The 21,337-nt window shown below is 46.2% G+C and overlaps 2 protein-coding genes across 9 annotated transcripts in view; one reads left to right on the plus strand and one right to left on the minus strand.

Moving 5' to 3' along the window:
• The window catches only part of ZMAT2 (zinc finger matrin-type 2), a 72,222-nt gene extending 59,617 nt beyond the window's left edge, over positions 1-12,605 (minus strand). For 2 of the 4 annotated variants that reach the window (XM_073568075.1, XM_073568073.1), the window contains exons 1-3: positions 12,512-12,605; positions 8,430-8,523; positions 6,768-6,894 (exon numbers count right to left, since the gene is read on the minus strand). In XM_073568075.1, coding sequence (XP_073424176.1) covers positions 6,768-6,894; positions 8,430-8,523; positions 12,512-12,529 — 239 coding nt within the window. In that variant the 5' untranslated portion in view covers positions 12,530-12,605. Of the gene's footprint in view, positions 1-6,767; positions 6,895-8,429; positions 8,524-12,374; positions 12,420-12,511 lie in introns of those variants that run through there. The other 2 variants (XM_073568074.1, XM_073568072.1) reach the window with 1 other exon arrangement.
• Positions 12,606-12,983: 378 nt separating this feature from the next.
• LOC141083684 (histidine--tRNA ligase, cytoplasmic-like) overlaps positions 12,984-21,337 on the plus strand; it is a 78,748-nt gene continuing 70,394 nt past the window's right edge. For 4 of the 5 annotated variants that reach the window (XR_012230790.1, XR_012230791.1, XM_073568077.1 and 1 more), the window contains exons 1-2: positions 12,997-13,149; positions 14,790-14,996. Coding sequence is in view for 3 of the 5 variants with exons in the window: in XM_073568077.1 (XP_073424178.1) it covers positions 14,886-14,996 (111 nt within the window). In the remaining 2 variants the exon portion in view is untranslated. Of the gene's footprint in view, positions 13,150-14,789; positions 14,997-21,337 lie in introns of all 5 variants that reach the window. The other variant, XM_073568078.1, reaches the window with a different exon arrangement.

A 21,337-nucleotide genomic window follows, 5' to 3' on the forward strand; every position in this document is an offset into this window, starting at 1 on the left:
GTAGCCACCTTTTGCTTTGATTACTGCTTTGCACACTCTTGGCATTCTCTTGATGAGCTTCAAGAGGTAGTCACCGGAAATGGTCTTCCAACAGTCTTGAAGGAGTTCCCAGAGATGCTTAGCACTGGTTGGCCCTTTTGCCTTCACTCTGCGGTCCAGCTCATCCCAAACCACCTCGATTGGGTTCAGGTCTGGTGATTGTGGAGGCCAGGTCATCTGGCGAGGCACCCCATCACTCTCCTTCTTGGTCAAATAGCCCTTACACAGCCTGGAGGTTTGTTTGGGGTCATTGTCCTGTTGAAAAATAAATGATGGTCCAACTAAACGCAAACCAGATGGAATAGCATGCTGCTGCAAGATGCTGTGGTAGTCATGCTGGTTCAGTATGCCTTCAATTTTGAATAAATCCCCAACAGTGTCACCAGCAAAGCACCCCCACACCACCACACCTCCTCCTCCATGCTTCACGGTGGGAACCAGGCATGTAGAGTCCATCCGTTCACCTTTTCTGTGTCGCACAAAGACACGGTGGTTGGAACCAAAGATCTCAAATTTGGACTCATCAGACCAAAGCACAGATTTCCACTGGTCTAACGTCCATTCCTTGTGTTCTTTAGCCCAAAAAAGTCTCTTCTGCTTGTTGCCTGTCCTTAGCAGTGGTTTCCTAGCAGCTATTTTACCATGAAGGCCTGCTGCACAAAGTCTCCACTTAACAGTTGTTGTAGAGATGTGTCTGCTGCTAGAACTCTGTGTGGCATTGACCTGGTCTCTAATCTGAGCTGCTGTTAACCTGCAATTTCTGAGGCTGGTGATTTGGATGAACTTATCCTCCGCGGCAGAGGTGACTCTTGGGTCCTCCTTTCCTGGGGCGGTCCTCATGTGAGCCAGTTTCTTTGTAGTGCTTGAAGTTTTTTGCCACTGCACTTGGGGACACTTTTAAAGCTTTCCCAATTTTTCGAACTGTCTGACCTTCATTTCTTAAAGTAATGATGGCCACTCGTTTTTCTTTACTTAGCTGCTTTTATCTTGCCATAATACAAATTCTAACAGTCTATTCAGTAGGACTATCAGCTGTGTATCCACCAGACTCCTGCACAACACAACTGATGGTCCCAACCCCATTTATAAGGCAAGAAATCCCACTTATTAAACCTGACAGGGCACAACTGTGACGTGAAAAACATTTCCAGTGACTACCTCTTGAAGCTCATCAAGAGAATGCCAAGAGTGTGCAAAGCAGTAATCAAAGCAAAAGGTGGCTACTTTGAAGAACCAAGAATATAAGACACAGTATTTTCAGTTGTTTCACATTTTTTTGCTAATTATACACGGTAATTCCACATGTGTTAATTCATAGTTTTGATGCCTTCAGAGTGAATCTACAATTTTCATTGTCATGAAAATAAAGAAAACTCTTTTGGTCTGTAATATATATATATATATATATATATATATATATATAGCAGGCGCCTCCTGTTTGTGTTGGGGAACACTCACTTGGCAGCGGATTCATGGCATGCAGGAACACTTTCCGTTTAAACAGTCTATGTGGTTTATTACACAGCATAAACCATAAAATGCAACAGTCGTACAGCAGACAGGTCAGTGTTCATATTAGGGCTCCACTCTCTCAGACCTGTTGCGACACAGGCTGTGCCATGTCCAGTAAACAGGCTCTATAGCCTCAATACAGTTATTTTCCCCTGTCCGGGGTTACCTCTTAGGAGCTCCTGCTCCAGTCGCCGACTCTTGGTTAGTCCTTTTCTCTCAGGAAGCGGGCGCACTGGGATCACCGTTCCGGACAGTGGCTTATTCACTAGGCCGCCTCACGGTTTCAGACCCACAGCCGGGCAGTGGCTCCCCAAATGCAGGCCATCACAGACTCTGCTCACACACGTGGCCTGTCCGGGTGCTGTTCAGGGATCCGACCCTTACTCCCAGGGTCTCCCAACACACCGGCCTCACCAGGTCCAAAATCTCCATGTGCTCTTCAGGGAGGTAGCACACCTTCCAACACATAGGTATTCCAGGACCTTCCACATAAACCAATCAGGTCCATGCCCTCCCCCCATGTGACCAGACCTCAGGCACATTATATGGTACATAACCACACCCACAGGTGAGGTATGGATCACATGGTTATGACCTCATTGCAGGTCCTTTTAACACACCCAGCCATACACACAGGCTTTACTTTGAGCGTTCAGACACACGCCCCTGGGTGGATTTGTAGGTGACTGGTTCCACCCATCTCACCAAGTCACCTGGAAGCCGCCCATTGTAAAACAGAAGAAACCATCAGCAGTATATATGCTGATTAACACATATTCCAGCTTCCATCGCAGGGCACCCACCCCTGTGATATATATCGGCCATTTATAATCCTGCCGCTCACCATTTTCCCTATGACAATGAAGGAACGCCTGCATACATGTCCCATACAGCGCCCCTAGCTGTCACAGGGGTCACAGTATTACATATACATATATATATATATATATATATATATATATATATATATATATATATATATATATATATATATATATTCCATAGTCCCATAGTTTCCCACCATAGCATAGTGCCACCACATAAGCGGGAATGAAGAGGAACAAGGAGAGGCACCTATGTAGGGCACCCAAGAGAGAAGTCAGCACTTTCAAGAGACGATACTCCCCCACTCCTTTACCCAAAGATTGTCCTGATCAGAGAGAGTATAAGATTTCTAACACAAATACATGCTCATCTGAATTTCTCATTAAGGTTTCATGTGCATTAGGTCATTGGCAGATTTCTATTCTGTAACTTAACGGTGCAGATCCACAGCTCTCAGGGCATCCCCCACGAAGCATGTCCCCACTTCCCTTCTGTTGTCCTCCTACGCCGACACCATCGAGAAAGCTGTGATTCCTGGGATAAAAGAACAGCAGCTTGGGAGTCTCCTCTGAATGCGGAGCATGAGATGTGTGACCTGGGCAGATCAATGACATCTGTCCACGAATAGTGGAGGTACACATGACTGCACACCGGATTTATATTCATTGAATTCACATTAGTCTGCACAGGAGCTGCATACACTAAAATACAGGATATTTTTCATGGAATGTATTACCTCCAATTTTCAGTAATTAAAATACAGATACCACTATAATTTTTTTATATAGAATATCTATACATGACGAGGTTTTTATTTTCAGATTGAGCAGGTATCCATCTTTCCAGCAGTCACTAAAGGAACATGTAGCCAGGAAAAGTTTATTGACTTTTCTAAGAGAGCCTAGTGGGCATGCTCAGTGACTTATGTAGCGCACATTGTGCATGGAGCGGGAGGAGGCGAGCTGTGACCATTGATTGTGAATGATATAAATTCTGTGCTGTATGGTTTATAGGAGGTGTTACCTGTTATAATAAGGATCACGTGAGGACTACTGAGAAGTGATGTCTACAGAATAAAAAAAAGTGTCAGCCTAATACAAGACTTTCTATGCTGAAATCCCAACTAACATGTGTGCGTTAACCTGCAGGGGTGCTAATTTGGTTCGCTGTGACAATGCAGTTAATGGTCATTTACTATATCAAAGACTAAAGGGCCCGTCACACATAGCGATATCACTAGCAATATCGCTGTAACGTCACTGATTTTTGTGACGTAGCAGCGATATTGCTAGCGATATCGCTACATGTGATACTTACCTCCGACCCGCTCCCCCGCTGGTTATCGCTGATCGCGCGAGAACGTCCTGGACCATTTCTCGTCGGGCGCTTCCTGCTGTGGCGATGAGCGACGCGTGGACGAGGGCGGGAGGACGTCAGGATCGCCTCGTCTGACAGGTAAGTAACGACCCTCGACCCCTATGTCGCTGGTGAGATCTGCCTGTGTGGCAGCTCACTAGCGACCACTTAGCGATGCACCAGCGATCCTGACCGGGTCATATCGTGGTCGGGATCGCTGGTGCATCGCTAAGTGTAACGGTACCCTTAAAGAGAAACTTTTACCAAATTGAGCATGCCAACTGTGTCACATCGTGGAATAGTGGCTGCAGACATGAGGTAAATACAGATGTGTTCATTTCTCCTCTACATTGCAAAATATTGGATTGCACTCTGACCACTGTTAATGTATGCCAATGTAAATCTATGAGTCCCTGCTCATTTGCAATTTTTTTTCTAAGCTGAAATCAGACTGAGATCAGGTGTGATATTAAAAAAAAAAAAAAAAATACAATTGCACGACACTAGGACTATGCGAGTGCCAACCAATTTTTATACACATATGTCCTTGAAAAGTCGACATTTCATCAGCCACGGGAAAGCGGAGATCTGGAGGCAGATGTTTATAGCCTGAGAAGGGGAGGGGTGGGGGGTAATACCCATAGAGCTTCACAAGCTATTAATATCAGCTCAGAGCTGTACTTAGCCTTCACTGGTTATTAAAATGGGGGACCCCAAAAAATAAACATGACGTAGCGTCCCCCTATAATTGATAAATAGCAAAAACTAGGCAGACAGCTGCGGGTTAATATTAAATAGCCTAGGAAAGAGCCATGGATATTGTCCCCTTCCCAGACTAAAAATATCAGCTCTCAGCCGACCCAGAAAAGGTACATCCATAAGATACACCAAATCTGGCACTTAGCCTCGCTCTTCCCACTTGACCTGGTGCAGTGGACAGTGGGGTAATACTATTAAGGTGGATGTCAGCTATGTATTGACAGCTTGCATCGCGAGTATTCATTGCTCTTCAGTAGAACGCAGTGTCAGCCGGTGCCTTCCTGCAGCTGCTGGCGGGTGTTAACGTGTGCCACTACTTAAGAGAAGTGAATATTCACCTCTCTCCACTCCCATGGGCGTGGAATGCGGTGAATATTCATTCCGTTTCGTAGTGGCACACGTGACCGCTGGCGGCAGACACTGTGCACGCTACTGAAAAGCAATGAATACTCACTGCTCTCCGCACACACAGTCACGGCATGCAGAGCACTTGAGTATTCCGGCAGCTGCCCTTCAGCTTGCAAGCAGCGCATGACATCCCTGCCATGTGCTGCCTACAAGCATAAAGCAGCTGCTGGCAACGGAGCAGGATACTGTGAGAGATGCGCCGGTAAGGCAAGTGTTAATGTTTTTTAAAAAAAAATTTTTAATTGTTTTCTGATGGGGCCATGCATACCAGGATGCTAAAGAGAAATGAATATTCATTGGCCTCCACGCCCATGGAATGCAGTGAATATTCATTGCAATATAGCAGGAGGCACAGGAGGTAGCCGCAGGCACAGGAGTTAGCCGCAGCCGAGGCTCCTGCCTCTGTGGCCCCATGCTCTGCCAATGCCGTTCCCCGACCTCCCTACCACAGCCAAACGCGGTACATCCGAACTATAAGACGCACCTCCCATTTTCCGAGGAAAAAAGTGCATCTTATATTCCGAAAAATACAGTGAATTCCCAAGAGGATTGAAGCATAACACAGAAAAGTGTCATTATGCCCCAAGATAGCTTTAAGGTGCGGAATAAGTTTCAATAGTAGAAGAATATCTTGAAGATTATTTCCTTGGAAAACTATGTGTAAATGACCGCGAACTGCACTATGTAAAAGCTCATGCTACAATCGCATTGCAATTGGATAGCAATCACATGTAAATCGGATGTCATTCGGATGCTAAGTGCTAAAAATTGCATTGTACTTGCATGAAAATTGTATGACATTTGCATGACACTCATCCCACTTTTCTGGACCGATATCTGACAGTTTATTTTTATGGTGATTGGTATGAGCCCTTAATCACATGCCTGCACTTGATCAGGTTTGAATTGTTATTGGTTCTTTTGCCTGACAGGTATTATCCTAAAGAACAGTTTTATACCAGTCACCTCCAGCTCAAAAATATTTCCAGAACCCATCCTTTCCTCAATCCTCACTCTACCAAAATGCTTGTGCATGCCCTAATCATCTCCCGCCTCGGCTACTGCAACATCCTCCTCTGTGGCCTACCTTCTAACAATCATGCACCTCTCCAGTACGTCCATAACTCTGCTGCCCGACTAATTAATCTCTCTCCTCGCTACACCTGCTTTCCCTCTTTGCAAATCCCTTCACTGGATCCTAATTTCCCAGCGTATCCAGTTTAAACTACTAACACTGACCTACAAAGCCATCCATAACCTTTCTCCTCTGTATATTTCCGAACTAATCTCCCGATACCTTCCCTCACGTAATTTCCCGTCATCCCAAGACCTCCTTCTCTTCTCCACACTTATTCGCTCCTCACCCAATCGCCACCAAGATTTCTCCCGAAAATCCCCCATCATCTGTAATTCTGTGCCCCAACACGTCCGGTTATCTACCACATTTGGATCCTTCAGACAGAACCTGAAAACCCATCTCTTAAAAAAAAGAAAAAAAGCTTACAACCTGTAATGACCACGCAACCACCTCACCACAACCGGAGCTACTGCAACCCAAGACCTACTGTCTCCTTCCCCACCATCCTGTAGCATGTAAGCCCGCAAGGGTAGGGTCCTCTCTCCCCTCTGTACCAGTCTGTCATTGTTAGTTTGTTTACTGTAAGTAATATTTGTATTTTGATGTCACCCAGTCTCATGTACAGCACCATGGAATCAATGGTGCTATATAAATAAATAATAATAATAGCACAGATGATAACCTCAATATGATATACATGTTATGGAAGTATAGGTTCTCTCTTTTTGAGGAAATAAAAGATTAACACAATAAGAATAATAAATCCATAGCCAGATTCCGGTGCACTTACCCTCCCATCTCCGACTGGGGAGTGGTCTTTGTAATAACAATGGTTTTCCCCAGCTTGGACTCCAGGTCCACCTTGTAGTCTCTGTGCCTGAGCAGCTCTCGTTTGATAGGGGGCTGTAGTGGTTTGCCTACAAAAGACAGATTTTCACAAGTCATTACAAATACCAATGTATATTTCAACTGGTTAACAACATAAATCCATAAGGCAACCTAACTGTTGTGACCCAACTTACTAAATATAGTTTTCATGCCATTTGGCAAAGCTTTGGTGAAACCCTATAGCTGGAGAAGTCACTTTTACCAATTGGGAATTCCCAAAATTACCTGTAGTAAAATGTCAAAGGCCCCGTTCTACCTTGCGGACTACATCGATTACAATATTTTCGATGCAGTCTTAGTTTTGCGGCCAAAAATACTGGAACCCCAATAGACCTTTAAAGGGCCACTCCAGCGGTTTTTCTATTTCAGCGTTGGAGTGGTGCTAGGAATCTAAGCTATATACTTTTACTTTCCAGGCGCCATCTTCAGATGTTACAGACATCGCTCAGGTCTCGCAACGCCATCTTGTGACCATAACTTCTGACTGTCCAGAAGTCAGAAGTAACAGTCACAAGTCCTCAGTGTACGTCACGGGACCCTCGTTCTGGGTCTCATAGACTTGCATTGAGTAGTGACTTCCAGCAAACACAGAAGCGATCCGGCAGGTCACAAACTGCTGGAGACCAATACTGGTATGCGTTCTGACCCATACACCCTATCCTAGTGATTCAAGCGACGTTTGAAAAAGACCCGGGACGGCTAGAAACATAAAATATCACTTGTTACTTTGTATATTCTTCTATCCAGCACCTTGTATTTATCTAGCTACAGTACAAAATTTCACCAAACGATAATTTAAAAAATTCTTAGTGCGAGTGCAGCTAATTTCCTTCTATCATACTAGCTTAAAAGCATGTGACTCAACCAGTCCGCAATTTGAGTGAATTTTTAATTGAGCTCAGTCTGGTGCATCACTGAGCTCAACAACTTACATGTCTCAAAGCCCAAAGTTGGAACGGACGCCCCCAGTGCCAAAGACATTTTACTAAAATCAACAGGCGTTAACGCAAACCTGTCATGTGATTTTGGCGGTCTTATCGGAGACCAAATAATTAATGGGGGTTAGAAGCTGAGCTCTGCGATATATAAGTTTATATTGATCTCTGTGTAAAAAGCTGTATAAATCCTTTCACGGCTCAGCTTCTAACCCCGTGACCCTTTAATGTCTGTTCTAGAAGTCCTGGAGGTTTCTTCCAACTATTCTTTTATCAGAAATTCTACTCCAAGTAATATGGCGCTGTATATGATGGAGTTCCCTGTATATTCCTTATATCATATGCTGCTGTGAGATACGGCAACATAAATAAGTATTTTGAGTACGCTTTTAAGTGGAAAAGTCCCCCATTTACAGTCCACTGACCCATTAGCCAACGTTGGACAATCAAGTGTAGTGCAGTTTGGCAAACAGCAGTGATCAGACAACACATGGACACAGTTTATACATCTGGCGTCTTTTTTGAGGGGTGCGCGCTTTCTGCCCCTCTCACGGCAACCAGCCATCAATTAGAACTGGAAATTGGTTAAAGCACGGAGAGGACCGAAACATTAGAAGAATATCACCAACCATCTTTCTTCTCTCGCTCTTCTGTAATTCGCCTCTGTGCAAGTTTCTCATATTCATCTTTATCCCACTTTCGACGGAAATCTGTGTTCTTGGACTGAAAAGAAAGGAAGATGCATTAATAGTGCAGGAGGCAGTCCAGGTAGTGCTACTTTACTGGTGAACTATTGCAGAGCGGTTCTTGCCCTATGAGGTTCTTATCCGAAAACCTACTCAAAGAAAGAAAATTTGGAGGACGACCACATCATCCATCATGATAGAAGTGAGAACATCTTAATGGGTGGCAAAAAGAAGAAAAAGTGAAATCACGGTGAAGAAAGTTCTTTTGAAAATGTGAGATGCAGTAAATGCAGTTAGCAGAACAGTCCCCTCTAATAACTGCCTTCTCAAAAACAAGCCAGAGGCTGCAGAGGGGCCCCGTAGTGCCCGAGCAACGGTTTTAGTTTAGAGAGGTGTCCAATAAGCATACCATGAGGGGTGTGTTAAATGCCTTCCCCCTCACCTTCCTTTGAAAGTAAGGGTATGTGCACACGGTGAGTATTTCCATGCGTTCTTGATGCGTGTTCACACATTGCATATTTCCTGCCAAAAAAAAGTCCCATTTCACTATCCCTACAAAGTGAATGAGATTTCTTAACTTTCATGCACACGATGCACAGTTTTTCCTTGCAGAATTGAAGCTATTTCATATTTGCAGCTATCAATCAGTCAGCATCATTCGAATGAATGGGGGGGGGGGGGGGGAAAACACGTCAAAAAGCGTTTTTCTTGCCAACCCTTGTGTGTACACATAAACTTGCGTTTTTTTTCCTCTCTATTTATTTGCAAAGACACTGAAATAATTGACAGGCTGCAAATTTGCAAATAAGATTTGATGCTTTAAATCTGCAAGTGAAAAATGAGCAGCGTGTGTGAAATTTTCGAAATCTTGTTCGCCCTTCTGATACTGTAATATGCGGAGATTTTTTTCTAGGAAGAAAACCTCATGGGGAAAAAAGCAGCATGTGAACAAGCCCCAAGGTAAACATAGGTCATATAATACATGCATTTTTGTAAGTGTTCTTCCATTGGACATCGGTTGCACGTAGCTTTGCCTCCATAGACCTCAAGGTACAGTAGGTAGCGTGTGAATGTGACTGTTCTGTGATTTTCCTGTTTATTTTAACATAAAAATCACAGCTGTAAAATAGTTGTGTAATAATCAGAGATATATTCTGCCACCTGAATGTCGGAGAGTTGCCATCAGAAGACGTGTAGCCCTAAATCACAGACAGCACATGGGTGGCATCAACAACATGCAGCCTCTGAACGTGGCCTAACTGTGAAAAACACGGATAGGACACGTACGGCCGTTTCGAGAGACCAAACTCTGTGGATCTGAGGATGAAACATCTGTGCTGCAACAAACATGCAGCGTGTGAATGAGACCAAAGGTTGTCATCAACCAGAGCGGCCACACCACCCCCACCAGTTGGCCAAAGGCCACAACATTTTGCCAGTAGAGCATTAAACCATTGGCCACAACATTGGATGTGGTTTGGCAGCACGATTAACTGCACCATGTGGTTTCACTCTGAGGCTATGTTCACACAGCTTCTCCACTCTGCCAGTCCATGAATACAGATGCAGATGACATCCAGTTTTTCAGGACCCATAGACTTTTCTGCCAAATTTGATCGGACACTCTGATGAACATCAGACATGTCTATATGATTTTGCACGGACCACTCGTGGACATGTGAACAGCCCCATACACTATCAAGAGTACAAGTACTATCCGTGAAAAACACAGATTGTACCTGTATGCTTGATTCTACATCAAGCACGTCCATCAAAGAGCCCTAATCAGCTGCGATTCTCATGGCAAACAAATCTGTTGTGAGTGAACGTAGCACAAAATCTGACTCAAAGGAGTTTTGTGGGTAAATCCAGCACTGTTGATTTAATGAAGTCAGTCCAAGAGTATTTTTAATAAATTTGCATTTTTTTTTTTATTTAACGTGTTTCAAAGTGACAAGCACTTCTTATTCGGGAAACAATCACACGAAATCCCCGGGTGTCAGTTGTGAGAATCAGCTGACAACCGGCTGCACACCACCCGTGTGCGCGGCCGATCGCTATGACGTACTATTCCGTCCATGGTTAGACAGGCCCAGGGCACATGGGCGGAATAGTGCGTCTAATGTCAGAAAGGGGTTAATAAAAAAGTAAAACTGTGTTTTGTTTTACCAGTATTTGAAATAAAGGACTTTATTCTGGCTGTGTCTTTATTTACAATACAACTATAGGATTAGTAATGGATAGGTGTCTTATAGATGCCTCTCCATTACTAAGCTGTGGGCTTGATGTCACCTGACAATATAAAAGGTGACATCAACCCCACAAATATGAACCCCACTTGCCACTGCTACAGGGCAAATGGGAAGAGCCGGGCAAAGTGTTAGAATTGGAGCATCTAATAGATGTGCCTTTTGCTATTTTTAGGTTGGGGGGCAATATCCATGGCCCCTTACCAACTTGAAATTACCAGCCCCCATCTGTCTGCTTTAGCAAGGCTGGTTGCCCAAAATAGGGGGACCTACGCTGTTTTTATCTAAATTAAAAAATATGGCATGGGGACCCCTCTTTTCTTGATAACCAGCCTTGCTGAAGCTGACAGCTGAGTTTTGACTGGCTGGTTTTTGAAAAATACAGGGGAACACAAGGCGTTTCTTTTTTTTTAATTATTTATTTACAGCGCAGGAGCGGCCGATGAATACTCCTATCCGCCGCTCCTGCTTTCACTGTAATTAACGGCAGCAAGCATTGGCTGATGGGAGCAGTAGTGCCATGAGCTGACACCAGTGACTGAAAGTAAACTTTATACCTCCGATCACAGCTGCAGGTTAACGCTGTTATTTGACAGCGTGGGAGCCGAGGCTGTCTGTGATGGTTTTACTGCCAATCAGAAGCGGTGTTTGCCGCGCTGTCATGCACAAGACAACACGACAAACACCTGTTGTTCAGGGGGGAGGGGGGGTTGAACCAGACAGTAGCAAGGATTCCTGGTGAAGCCCGTGTTCGGTACAGACGGCAAACTTTACTGTTCTGGTTCACCCGTTTCTAGTCACATTAAGTTCACCTGAAAAGGTTACAGTGCATTTTCGGTTAACCTGAAATTTCGCCTGAAAGCCAACTTTTTGTTAGTGTGTATAATATATATGTACATATTTATATCTAGATATATTGTATCAAAGTGTCAGATCTTCAGTGTTATCCCATGAAAGGATATATACAATATTTACAAAAAATGTGTGGGGTGTACTTGGTTCTGAGAGAGAGTGTAAAGTAGTCAGTGTACAGCTTGTATAATAGTGTAAGTTTGGTGTGCCCTCTAAATAATGCAACACACCACCATTGATATGTAAACCCCTGGAAACAAAAAAGTGAGCACAACTCCTGAGCGTAAATACCAAATTGGGCCCGAAGTGCCAATATTTTGTGTGGCCACCACTATTTTCCAGGACTGCTGTACTCCAGGACATGGAGGTCACTTGTACTTCCAGTTACCAGTGGGATCCTCTTCCCTCCTCCATCACGGAGCTGGTGGATGCTGGAGACCCTGCACCCCTCCGCCTGCCCTTTGGGGACCCCACAGACGCCCTGCAGGGTTAGGGCTGGAGACACGATTGGTCAGTTTCTGCTACACCACAGAGAAGTGAATGGGGTGGTACTGCTGCCGCTGAGGGTACCACAAGTCCCAGCCGCCCACCCGCGAGGGGGTCTCCTACAGTTTTCCTTCTGCGGTCACATTACTTTATGGGTCACCATCCGCCCCATTCTATCGCCGCTGCACAGCCCAACCGGCGGCCATGAGGGAGGTGTAGCTCCAGTCTTATGGACAGCAGGTTTACCACCAAATCATTACTGATTATCAACAGAGCAGTCTGGGATTTGTAGTCACCGTACTCCCAAATAAAGCAGGAAGCCATTGCGCATTATAGCCATCACTGTGACCTCTACGCTCTCAGCACAGAACCGGCCACAGAGAAAACCGGGCACCGCCACGCAGGAAACACTCGGCAGCAGCTCCACAAGCCACTCACCCCACTTCCTGACGCCATCTTGGACACTGGAAGCAGCCGGTCGCGCTGAGTGACGTCATGGGGACGATAGCTCCTACAGTCTCCATGACCACGGCTCCAGCCCCGCCCACTCCAGACAGTGATTGGTCAGGGCAGAATATCAGGGGGCGGAGTCTGGGAACCTTCATATGCTTCTCAAAACGACAGAAAACGTTTTTATTACGTATTTATATCGTGATATCATAACGTAAATATAAAAGGATATCAAATATATCTGTAAAGAAAAACATTGGGGACATTTCCGGTTATCTATGTAAACACCAGGCGCCATATCTATTGTGGGCATTTGAACATTTTATTTTATTTTTTATATGTATCAGTTTCTAAAGTTAATGGCAAATGTCTGGCGTCACTAAGAGATTAATGTGTTGTACTGAGAATATGACGTCATTATGAGAGGCGTACTGCTGTAGCTGCGCTGACCCGTGACGTCACTAGCTGGCTGCTCATATCAAAGAGCTACAGAGAGGGTAGACAAGTCACTGTGTGCCGCGGACGGAGTCACGTGGGGTGTGCTGGAGGAGCGACGCTGAGGCGCCCTGCAGGGCTGGTGCAGGCAGGAGTTGCTGAGGTCAGCGAGCAGTGACGGAGCCGCCGCTGTGAGTGTGCCGTGTGGGGGGCTCTGTGAGAGCGCGGCAGACTGATGGCTGCTCATTACTTGGACCTGGAGAGTGTACCACGTGTGTGTGCGCGTTATATCAGGACGGGCTGACAACTAATACAGCCACAGTTCTGTCCCAAAAACTAATCCCACCGTGGGTGTCATACAGTGGTCCGCAACCACTCATGCCTCCCCCCCGAGTAGTGACAGGCAGCTCATGCCTCCCCCCGAGTAGTGACAGGCAGCTCATGCCTCCCCCCGAGTAGTGACAGGCAGCTCATGCCTCCCCCCGAGTAGTGACAGGCAGCTCATGCCTCCCCCCGAGTAGTGACAGGCAGCTCATGCCTCCCCCCGAGTAGTGACAGGCAGCTCATGCCTCCCCCCGAGTAGTGACAGGCAGCTCATGCCTCCCCCCGAGTAGTGACAGGCAGCTCATGCCTCCCCCCGAGTAGTGACAGGCAGCTCATGCCTCCCCCCGAGTAGTGACAGGCAGCTCATGCCTCCCCCCGAGTAGTGACAGGCAGCTCATGCCTCCCCCCGAGTAGTGACAGGCAGCTCATGCCTCCCCCCGAGTAGTGACAGGCAGCTCATGCCTCCCCCCCCCGAGTAGTGACAGGCAGCTCATGCCTCCCCCCCCCGAGTAGTGACAGGCAGCTCATGCCTCCCCCCCCCGAGTAGTGACAGGCAGCTCATGCCTCCCCCCCCCCGAGTAGTGACAGGCAGCTCATGCCTCCCCCCCCCCGAGTAGTGACAGGCAGCTCATGCCTCCCCCCCCCGAGTAGTGACAGGCAGCTCATGCCTCCCCCCCCCCCCCCCCGAGTAGTGACAGGCAGCTCATGCCTCCCCCCCCCCCCCCCCCCCGAGTAGTGACAGGCAGCTCGTGCCTCCCCCCCCCCCGAGTAGTGACGGGCAGCTCATGCCTCTCCCCCCCCCCCCCCGAGTAGTGACGGGCAGCTCATGCCTCTCCCCCCCCCCCCCCGAGTAGTGACGGGCAGCTCATGCCTCTCCCCCCCCCCCCCCGAGTAGTGACGGGCAGCTCAAGCCTCTCCCCCCCCCCCCCCGAGTAGTGACGGGCAGCTCATGCCTCTCCCCCCCCCCCCCCCCCCCCCCCCCGAGTAGTGACGGGCAGCTCATGCCTCTCCCCCTCCCCCCCCCCCCCCGAGTAGTGACGGGCAGCTCATGCCTCCCCCTCCCCCCGAGTAGTGACGGGCAGCTCATGCCTCCCCCTCCCCCCGAGTAGTGACGGGCAGCTCATGCCTCCCCCTCCCCGAGTAGTGACGGGCAGCTCATGCCTCCCCCTCCCCGAGTAGTGACGGGCAGCTCATGCCTCCCCCCCCCCCCGAGTAGTGACGGGCAGCTCATGCCTCCCCCCCCCCCCGAGTAGTGACGGGCAGCTCATGCCTCTAGCCCCCCCCCCCGAGTAGTGACGGGCAGCTCATGCCTCCCCCCCCGAGTAGTGACGGGCAGCTCATGCATCCCCCCCCCCCCCCGAGTAGTGACGGGCGGCACATGCCTCCCCCCCCAGTAGTGACAGCCAGCTCATGCCTCCCCCCGAGTAGTGACGGGCCGCTCATTCTGTTGCAGAAATCGTCAGTATTTTGTCACTTTTTTCTTTCTTTCTTTCTTTCTTTCTTTCAGACCTTTGCTCAAGCTCCGACATATTAAAGGGTGATGTACCGTGATCTGAGAAATAAGTGATTCCTAGGAATCCTAGCCTCCTCAGCAGTGCAAATAATGGCAGCTATGAAGAGTTTATCAGCTCCATGCTGGAGGATCCTGGCGGCCCGGAGGATATCAGTTTGTGCGTTCACAGCTTCTTCATTGAGCAATATTCCGAATTCTCAGGTAAGAGGTTAATCATGGCTAAATTATTTATAATTTTGTTTTCTTATTAAGTGAAGATTAAAGGGATGGAGCGAAGTCCAAATGAATTTTCATCCTAAATCCCTATCTAATGTCATAACCTAATCTATTTTCTAATATAATTGAATTAAAATTTCTAACCATTCCTAACTACACAAACTGCTGTACTTTTTTTTTTTTTTAAACTTTTATCCACCCTCCCCTCCCTGAGACAAAGCGTCATCAGTGACCGCAGCATCCACTCCCTCCCTGAGACAAAGCGTCATCAGTGACCGCAGCATCCACTCCCTCCCTGAGACAAAGCGTCATCAGTGACCGCAGCATCCACTCCCTCCCTGAGACAAAGCGTCATCAGTGACCGCAGCATCCACTCCCTCCCTGAGACAAAGCGTCATCAGTGACCGCAGCATCCACTCCCTCCCTGAGACAAAGCGTCATCAGTGACCGCAGCATCCACTCCCTCCCTGAGACAAAGCGTCATCAGTGACCGCAGCATCCACTCCCTCCCTGAGACAAAGCGTCATCAGTGACCGCAGCATCCACTTCCTCCCTGAGACAAAGCGTCATCAGTGACCGCAGCATCCACTTCCTCCCTGAGACAAAGCGTCATCAGTGACCGCAGCATCCACTTCCTCCCTGAAACAAAACGTCATCAGTGACCGCAGCATTCACCCCCTCCCTGAGACAAAGCGCCATCAGTGATCGTGACATCCACTTCCTCCCTGAGACAAAGCGTCATCAGTGATCGTGACATTCACCTCCCCTCCCTGAGACAAAAGCCTCATCAGTCACCGCAGCATCCACCCCCCACAACTCCTTGAAATTAAGTGTCATCAGAGATGTTTGTTTCAAGGGTTGGTCTAGTCCCTGTGCAATGTGCACAATCACAGCGCACGCTCTATTGCCGGCACAGATCAGCAGTAATGAGACTGTAACCGAGCAGTGTCTTAATACTTGGAGCATCCGCACTAGTCTCTGCACGCCAGGTATTATGACAACGTGCTCTGTTACTGGGTCACTACCTCTGGTCTCAGTTGGTGAGAGGGTGCGCTGTCATTGTGCACATCACACAGCGTGCAGGGACTAGACCAACTATTGAAACGAGTGTCACTGATGGCGCTTTGTTTGAGAGGGGGCAGAGGCCGAGGAAGTGACCACAGTCTCTGCCCACTGACGATGCTGCGTTGGGCTATCGCGGCATGCACTGGGATTCCCAAATGAAACGTGAAAAAGGAAGTGAAGGAAAAATGTAGTTAGGGAAGGATAGGAAATTTTTAATTCAAGTACATTGGAAAATAGATAAGATTTTTGCATTAACTGGATAGCGATTTAGGATGATAATTAATTTGGACTTTGGTCCACCCTTTTAAACGGTAGCTGCAGAAATGACATAAATCAGTGGTATAAATGCATTGTCTCCGGACCACTGCAGCCAGTCAATGTCGGCTGCAACCTTTACATTCCATCTGGAAGAACTCGTGTATCTACTGCATTGATGGAGTGTCAAGGCGGCAGATGATCAATGGAACGGAAGAGTATTGCCTGTCTTGTACGTGAGTATTGTTTTATTTTTAGTTTTAAACCACCTTGGGCCCTTTAAAAAAAAAAAAAAGTTACACCTAGTGGGCAGATTACAGCTGTCTATTGCAGTCTATAAACAGAGGAAGAGGTAAAATCTGTGTATGAAAGGACTGCTTTCTACTAAATGTTTTGTTTTAACCTTGGTGCTGGATTCACAGCTACACTGCTCAGACCTGCTGTATAATATCCTCCATGCTGCTCCTTCTGAGTATGTGCTAAAGTGAGGAAGGTGAGCAGGAATCCCTCTTGTCTTTGTATACGGAGTATGGGCGGCACTATAGTAGTTAGTCTCCATCCACCAGCTCTGCTTCTACAGAAAAATTCAAGATTGGAAAATGCAGGACACACGCCCTATAATTCCCCAAAATAGTGGTTTTGCTGAAGTACACATGACTATTGTTAACTCAGCTGGAACAACTGGTGCACTTTACAAGAGTTGTCAGATTCTGTTACCTTTCTTAAGGTTTTTCTACAAAGATGGTGATCGCAAATAAAAGTCCCACTTTCGGCATAGTTCAGAGCAATATTATATAAATCAGCGAGCTATCTCCTCACTGAGTGCTTCTGTTTGCAGTCTATGAGCAATATATGGAAAGGACTTGGTGAGGTGTATTAAAGGGAGAGTTGAGTAACTTTGGTTGGATCGGGTTTCGTGAAACCCGACTGAAACAAAATTTGTTTCAGATGAAACTGGTCCGACTAGGGCAAAAAAAGTCGGAGTTTCGTCCGAAACCCGACCCCAATAATAATAATGATAATAATAATAATCTTTATTTTTATATAGCGCTAACATATTCCGCAGCGCTTTACATTTTGCACACATCATCATCACTGTCCCCGATGGGGCTCACAATCTAAATTCCCTATTAGTATGTCTTTAGAATGTGGGAGGAAACCGGAGTGCCCGGAGGAAACCCACGCAAACACGGGGAGAACATACAAACTCCTTGCAGATGTTGTCCTTGGTGGGATTTGAACCCAGCCTTGAACCCAAGGCTGCAGCGCTAACCACTGAGCCACCGTGCCGCCCTGTATGCCGACCCCAATGCAAGTCGATGGGGAATAAAAGTCGGCATTAAGTGGATGAATGTCATCCGCTCAATGCCAACTTTTATTTCCCATTGACTCGCATTGGGGTCGGAGTTTCGGACGAAACTCCGACTTTTTTTGCCCTAGTCGGACCAGTTTCATCTGAAACAAATTTTGTTTCAGTCGGGTTTCACGAAACCCGATCCAACCAAAGTCGCTCAACTCTAATTAAAGGGTATCTGTTACCAAGTTTTTGTCATGTAATCCAAAAGCAACATAATGCAGTGATGCAGGGACAGAGACCCTGATTCCAGCGATGTATCCCTTACTGGACTTCTTTCTTTTTCTTTTTTTTTTTTTTATATTTTTTAAATCAGATACATTTTTATTGCATAACAAAATATAAAACAACCAGCATATTCAATCTGTGAAGAGTATACAAGTTATAAATTTTTTTTCAAAACATACTTCCCATTCCTTTCCCCCACCCCCCTTCCCTCTGTAAAGCATGTATACAACTATTTAAATAAAAGTACACAGTAACGCAGCATTGATCTTCTGAGGTCAGCACCTCTCCGCCCAGGGATTCCATGTTGTTTCAAAGGTACCAGCCTTTTTCCTTTTAGCGTATATACTCTTTTCTATACCCATAATATAGTCGGATTGTCTATAAAACTCCTGCATTGTCGGTGCTTCTTCACTTATCCAACATCTGGCAATCTGTTTCCTCGCAACATATAATAATCTAGCTATTGCCAGCTTATGATAATTCGATACCCCGATATCCTCTACATACCCCAAGATACACACCAGAGGCTCCCTTTCAATTCTACAGTTACAGTTGTGGCCAAAAGTATTGACACCCCTGCAATTCTGTCAGATAATACTCAGTTTCTTCCTGAAAATGATTGCAAACACAAATTCTTTGGTATTATTATCTTCACTTAATTTGTCTTAAATGAAAAAACACAAAAGAGAATGAAGCAAGAAGCAAAACATTGATCATTTCACACACAACTCCAAAAATGGGCCAGACAAAAGTATTGGCACCCTCAGCCTAATACTTGGTTGCACAACCTTTAGCCAAAATAACTGCGACCAACCGCTTCCGGTAACCATCAATGAGTTTCTTACAATGCTCTGCTGGAATTTTAGACCATTCTTCTTTGGAAAACTGCTCCAGGTCCCTGATATTTGAAGGGTGCCTTCTCCAAACTGCCATTTTTAGATCTCTCCACAGGTGTTCTATGGGATTCAGGTCTGGACTCATTGCTGGCCACCTTAGAAGTCTCCAGTGCTTTCTCTCAAACCATTTTCTAGTGCTTTTTGAAGTGTGTTTTGGGTCATTGTCCTTCTGGAAGACCCATGACCTCTGAGGGAGACCCAGCTTTCTCACACTGGGCCCTACATTATGCTGCAAAATTTGTTGGTAGTCTTCAGACTTCATAATGCCATGCACACTGTCAAGCAGTCCAGTGCCAGAGGCAGCAAAGCAACCCCAAAACATCAGGGAACCTCCGCCATGTTTGACTGTAGGGACCGTGTTCTTTTCTTTGAATTCCTTTTTTTTTCTCCTGTAAACTCTATGTTGATGCCTTTGCCCAAAAAGCTCTACTTTTGTCTCATCTGCCCAGAGAACATTCTTCCAAAACGTTTTAGACTTTTTCAGGTAAGTTTTGGCAAACTCCAGCCTGGCTTTTTTATGTCTCGGGGTAAGAAGTGGGGTCTTCCTGGGTCTCCTACCATACAGTCCCTTTTCATTCAGACGCTGACGGATACTTACGGGTTGACACTGTTGTACCCTCGGACTGCAGGGCAGCTTGAACTTGTTTGGATGTTAGTCGAGGTTCTTTATCCAACATCCGCACAATCTTGCGTTGAAATCTCTTGTCAATTTTTCTTTTCCGTCCACATCTAGGGATGTTAGCCACAGTGCCATGGGCTTTAAACTTCTTGATGACACTGCACACGGTAGACACAGGAACATTCAGGTCTTTGGAGATGGACTTGAGATTGCTCATGCTTCCTCACATATTTGGTTTCTCAAGTCCTCAGACAGTTCTTTGGTCTTCTTTCTTTTCTCCATGCTCAATGTGGTACACACAAGGACACAGGACAGAGGTTGAGTCAACTTTAATCCATGTCAACTGGCTGCAAGTGTGATTTAGTTATTGCCAACACCTGTTAGGTGCCACAGGTAAGTTACAGGTGCTGTTAATTACACAAATTAGAGAAGCATCACATGATTTTTCGAACAGTGCCAATACTTTTGTCCACCCTCTTTTTTATGTTTGGTGTGGAATTATATCCAATTTGGCTTTAGGACAATTCTTTGTGTCTTTTCATTTAAGACAAATTAAATGAAGATGATAATACCAAAGAATTTGTGTTTGCAATCATTTTCAGGAAGAAACTGAGTATTATCTGACAGAATTGCAGGGGTGTCAATACTTTTGGCCACAACTGTATATACCCTTCCAATTGCAGTCGTCACTTCCACCCAAAACGTGTTTAATTTTGGACATTGCTACAGCATGTGTATAATCCCAGCCCCTTCGGTCCGACATCTCTGGCATTCGGAAGTTTGTCTCAACCCGGCCTTGTATAGCCTATCTGGAGTCCTATACACTCTATGGAGCACATATAACTGAGACAGTCTGGCCGGTTCGCTCAGTGACAACTTGGGTACATATTCCATTATTATTTCCCATTTATCTTCCTCTATATCTCCCACCTCTTTCTCCCATTTCTCTTTTGCTTTAATTGGATATCTTTGTAGGAAGGCAAACAGTGGGTCCCTGTATATCTCTGAAACAACGCCTCTCGTCCCCCCTTTTGCACAAACATAGTTTACCAGAATATCCGCCTGAACCTTCATATTGTTTTACTCTGAGTCCTGTAAGCGTGGTGAAACTGCCTATACTGAAACCTACAGACCTCCGGCAGCCCATAAACCTCCTGCAGTCTCTCAAAGGGTAACAACTCCTGCCCATCCTGTACCTGGCCAATGTAACATATTCCCAAACCCTTCCAAATTTTAAAGTCCCCCATTTTAACAAACTCCGGTAAATTATAATTTTGCCACATTGGAAAGAAGTCCGTTAGATATTCCACCCCCCTAATCTTCTTAATTTCCTCCCACATCTTATGAATCAGTAAACAAGTGGGGTAGACCCAACCAACCTTCCTAAAGCCTCCTGCTTCCAGGCCCTGGATCAGTGGACTCCTATCTAAAACATGCACCAAAACCCTTTGTGATGACCCCATGTTATCACTTTCTTTCCAGCCCCTTATATGTTGACCCTGCGCAGCTAAATAGTAAATCCAAGGGTTCGGAAGAGCCAAACCCCCTTCATCCTTAGGTCTCTGCAGAATGTCCAGTCGAAGCCTTGCCTGTTTTGTCCCCCAAACCAGCTCTCTGAAAAGGGAACCAATGGTACGGAACCACCTCCTGGGTATCCAGATAGGGGCATTATGTAACACATATAGAAGCTGGGGCATTAAAATCATCTTGCTCACATTGACTTTCCCCACCACTGAAATATGCAATCTGCTCCATGTCCCTATTGTATTTCTGATTTTCCCCAACAGCGGAACCAGATTGAGATCAATATAGCTAGATAGTGGAAGCGACACCTGAACACCCAAGTATTAGAGTTGCTGAACCACCGCTAATCCCTCTCCCCTTAACATGAGTTCATCCTCCCCACCAT

Source organism: Dendrobates tinctorius, unplaced genomic scaffold, assembly GCF_039654945.1.
Source record: "Dendrobates tinctorius isolate UK_male_01 unplaced genomic scaffold, ASM3965494v1 ptg000020l, whole genome shotgun sequence".
In the NCBI taxonomy this organism is placed as follows: Eukaryota; Metazoa; Chordata; class Amphibia; order Anura; family Dendrobatidae; genus Dendrobates; species Dendrobates tinctorius.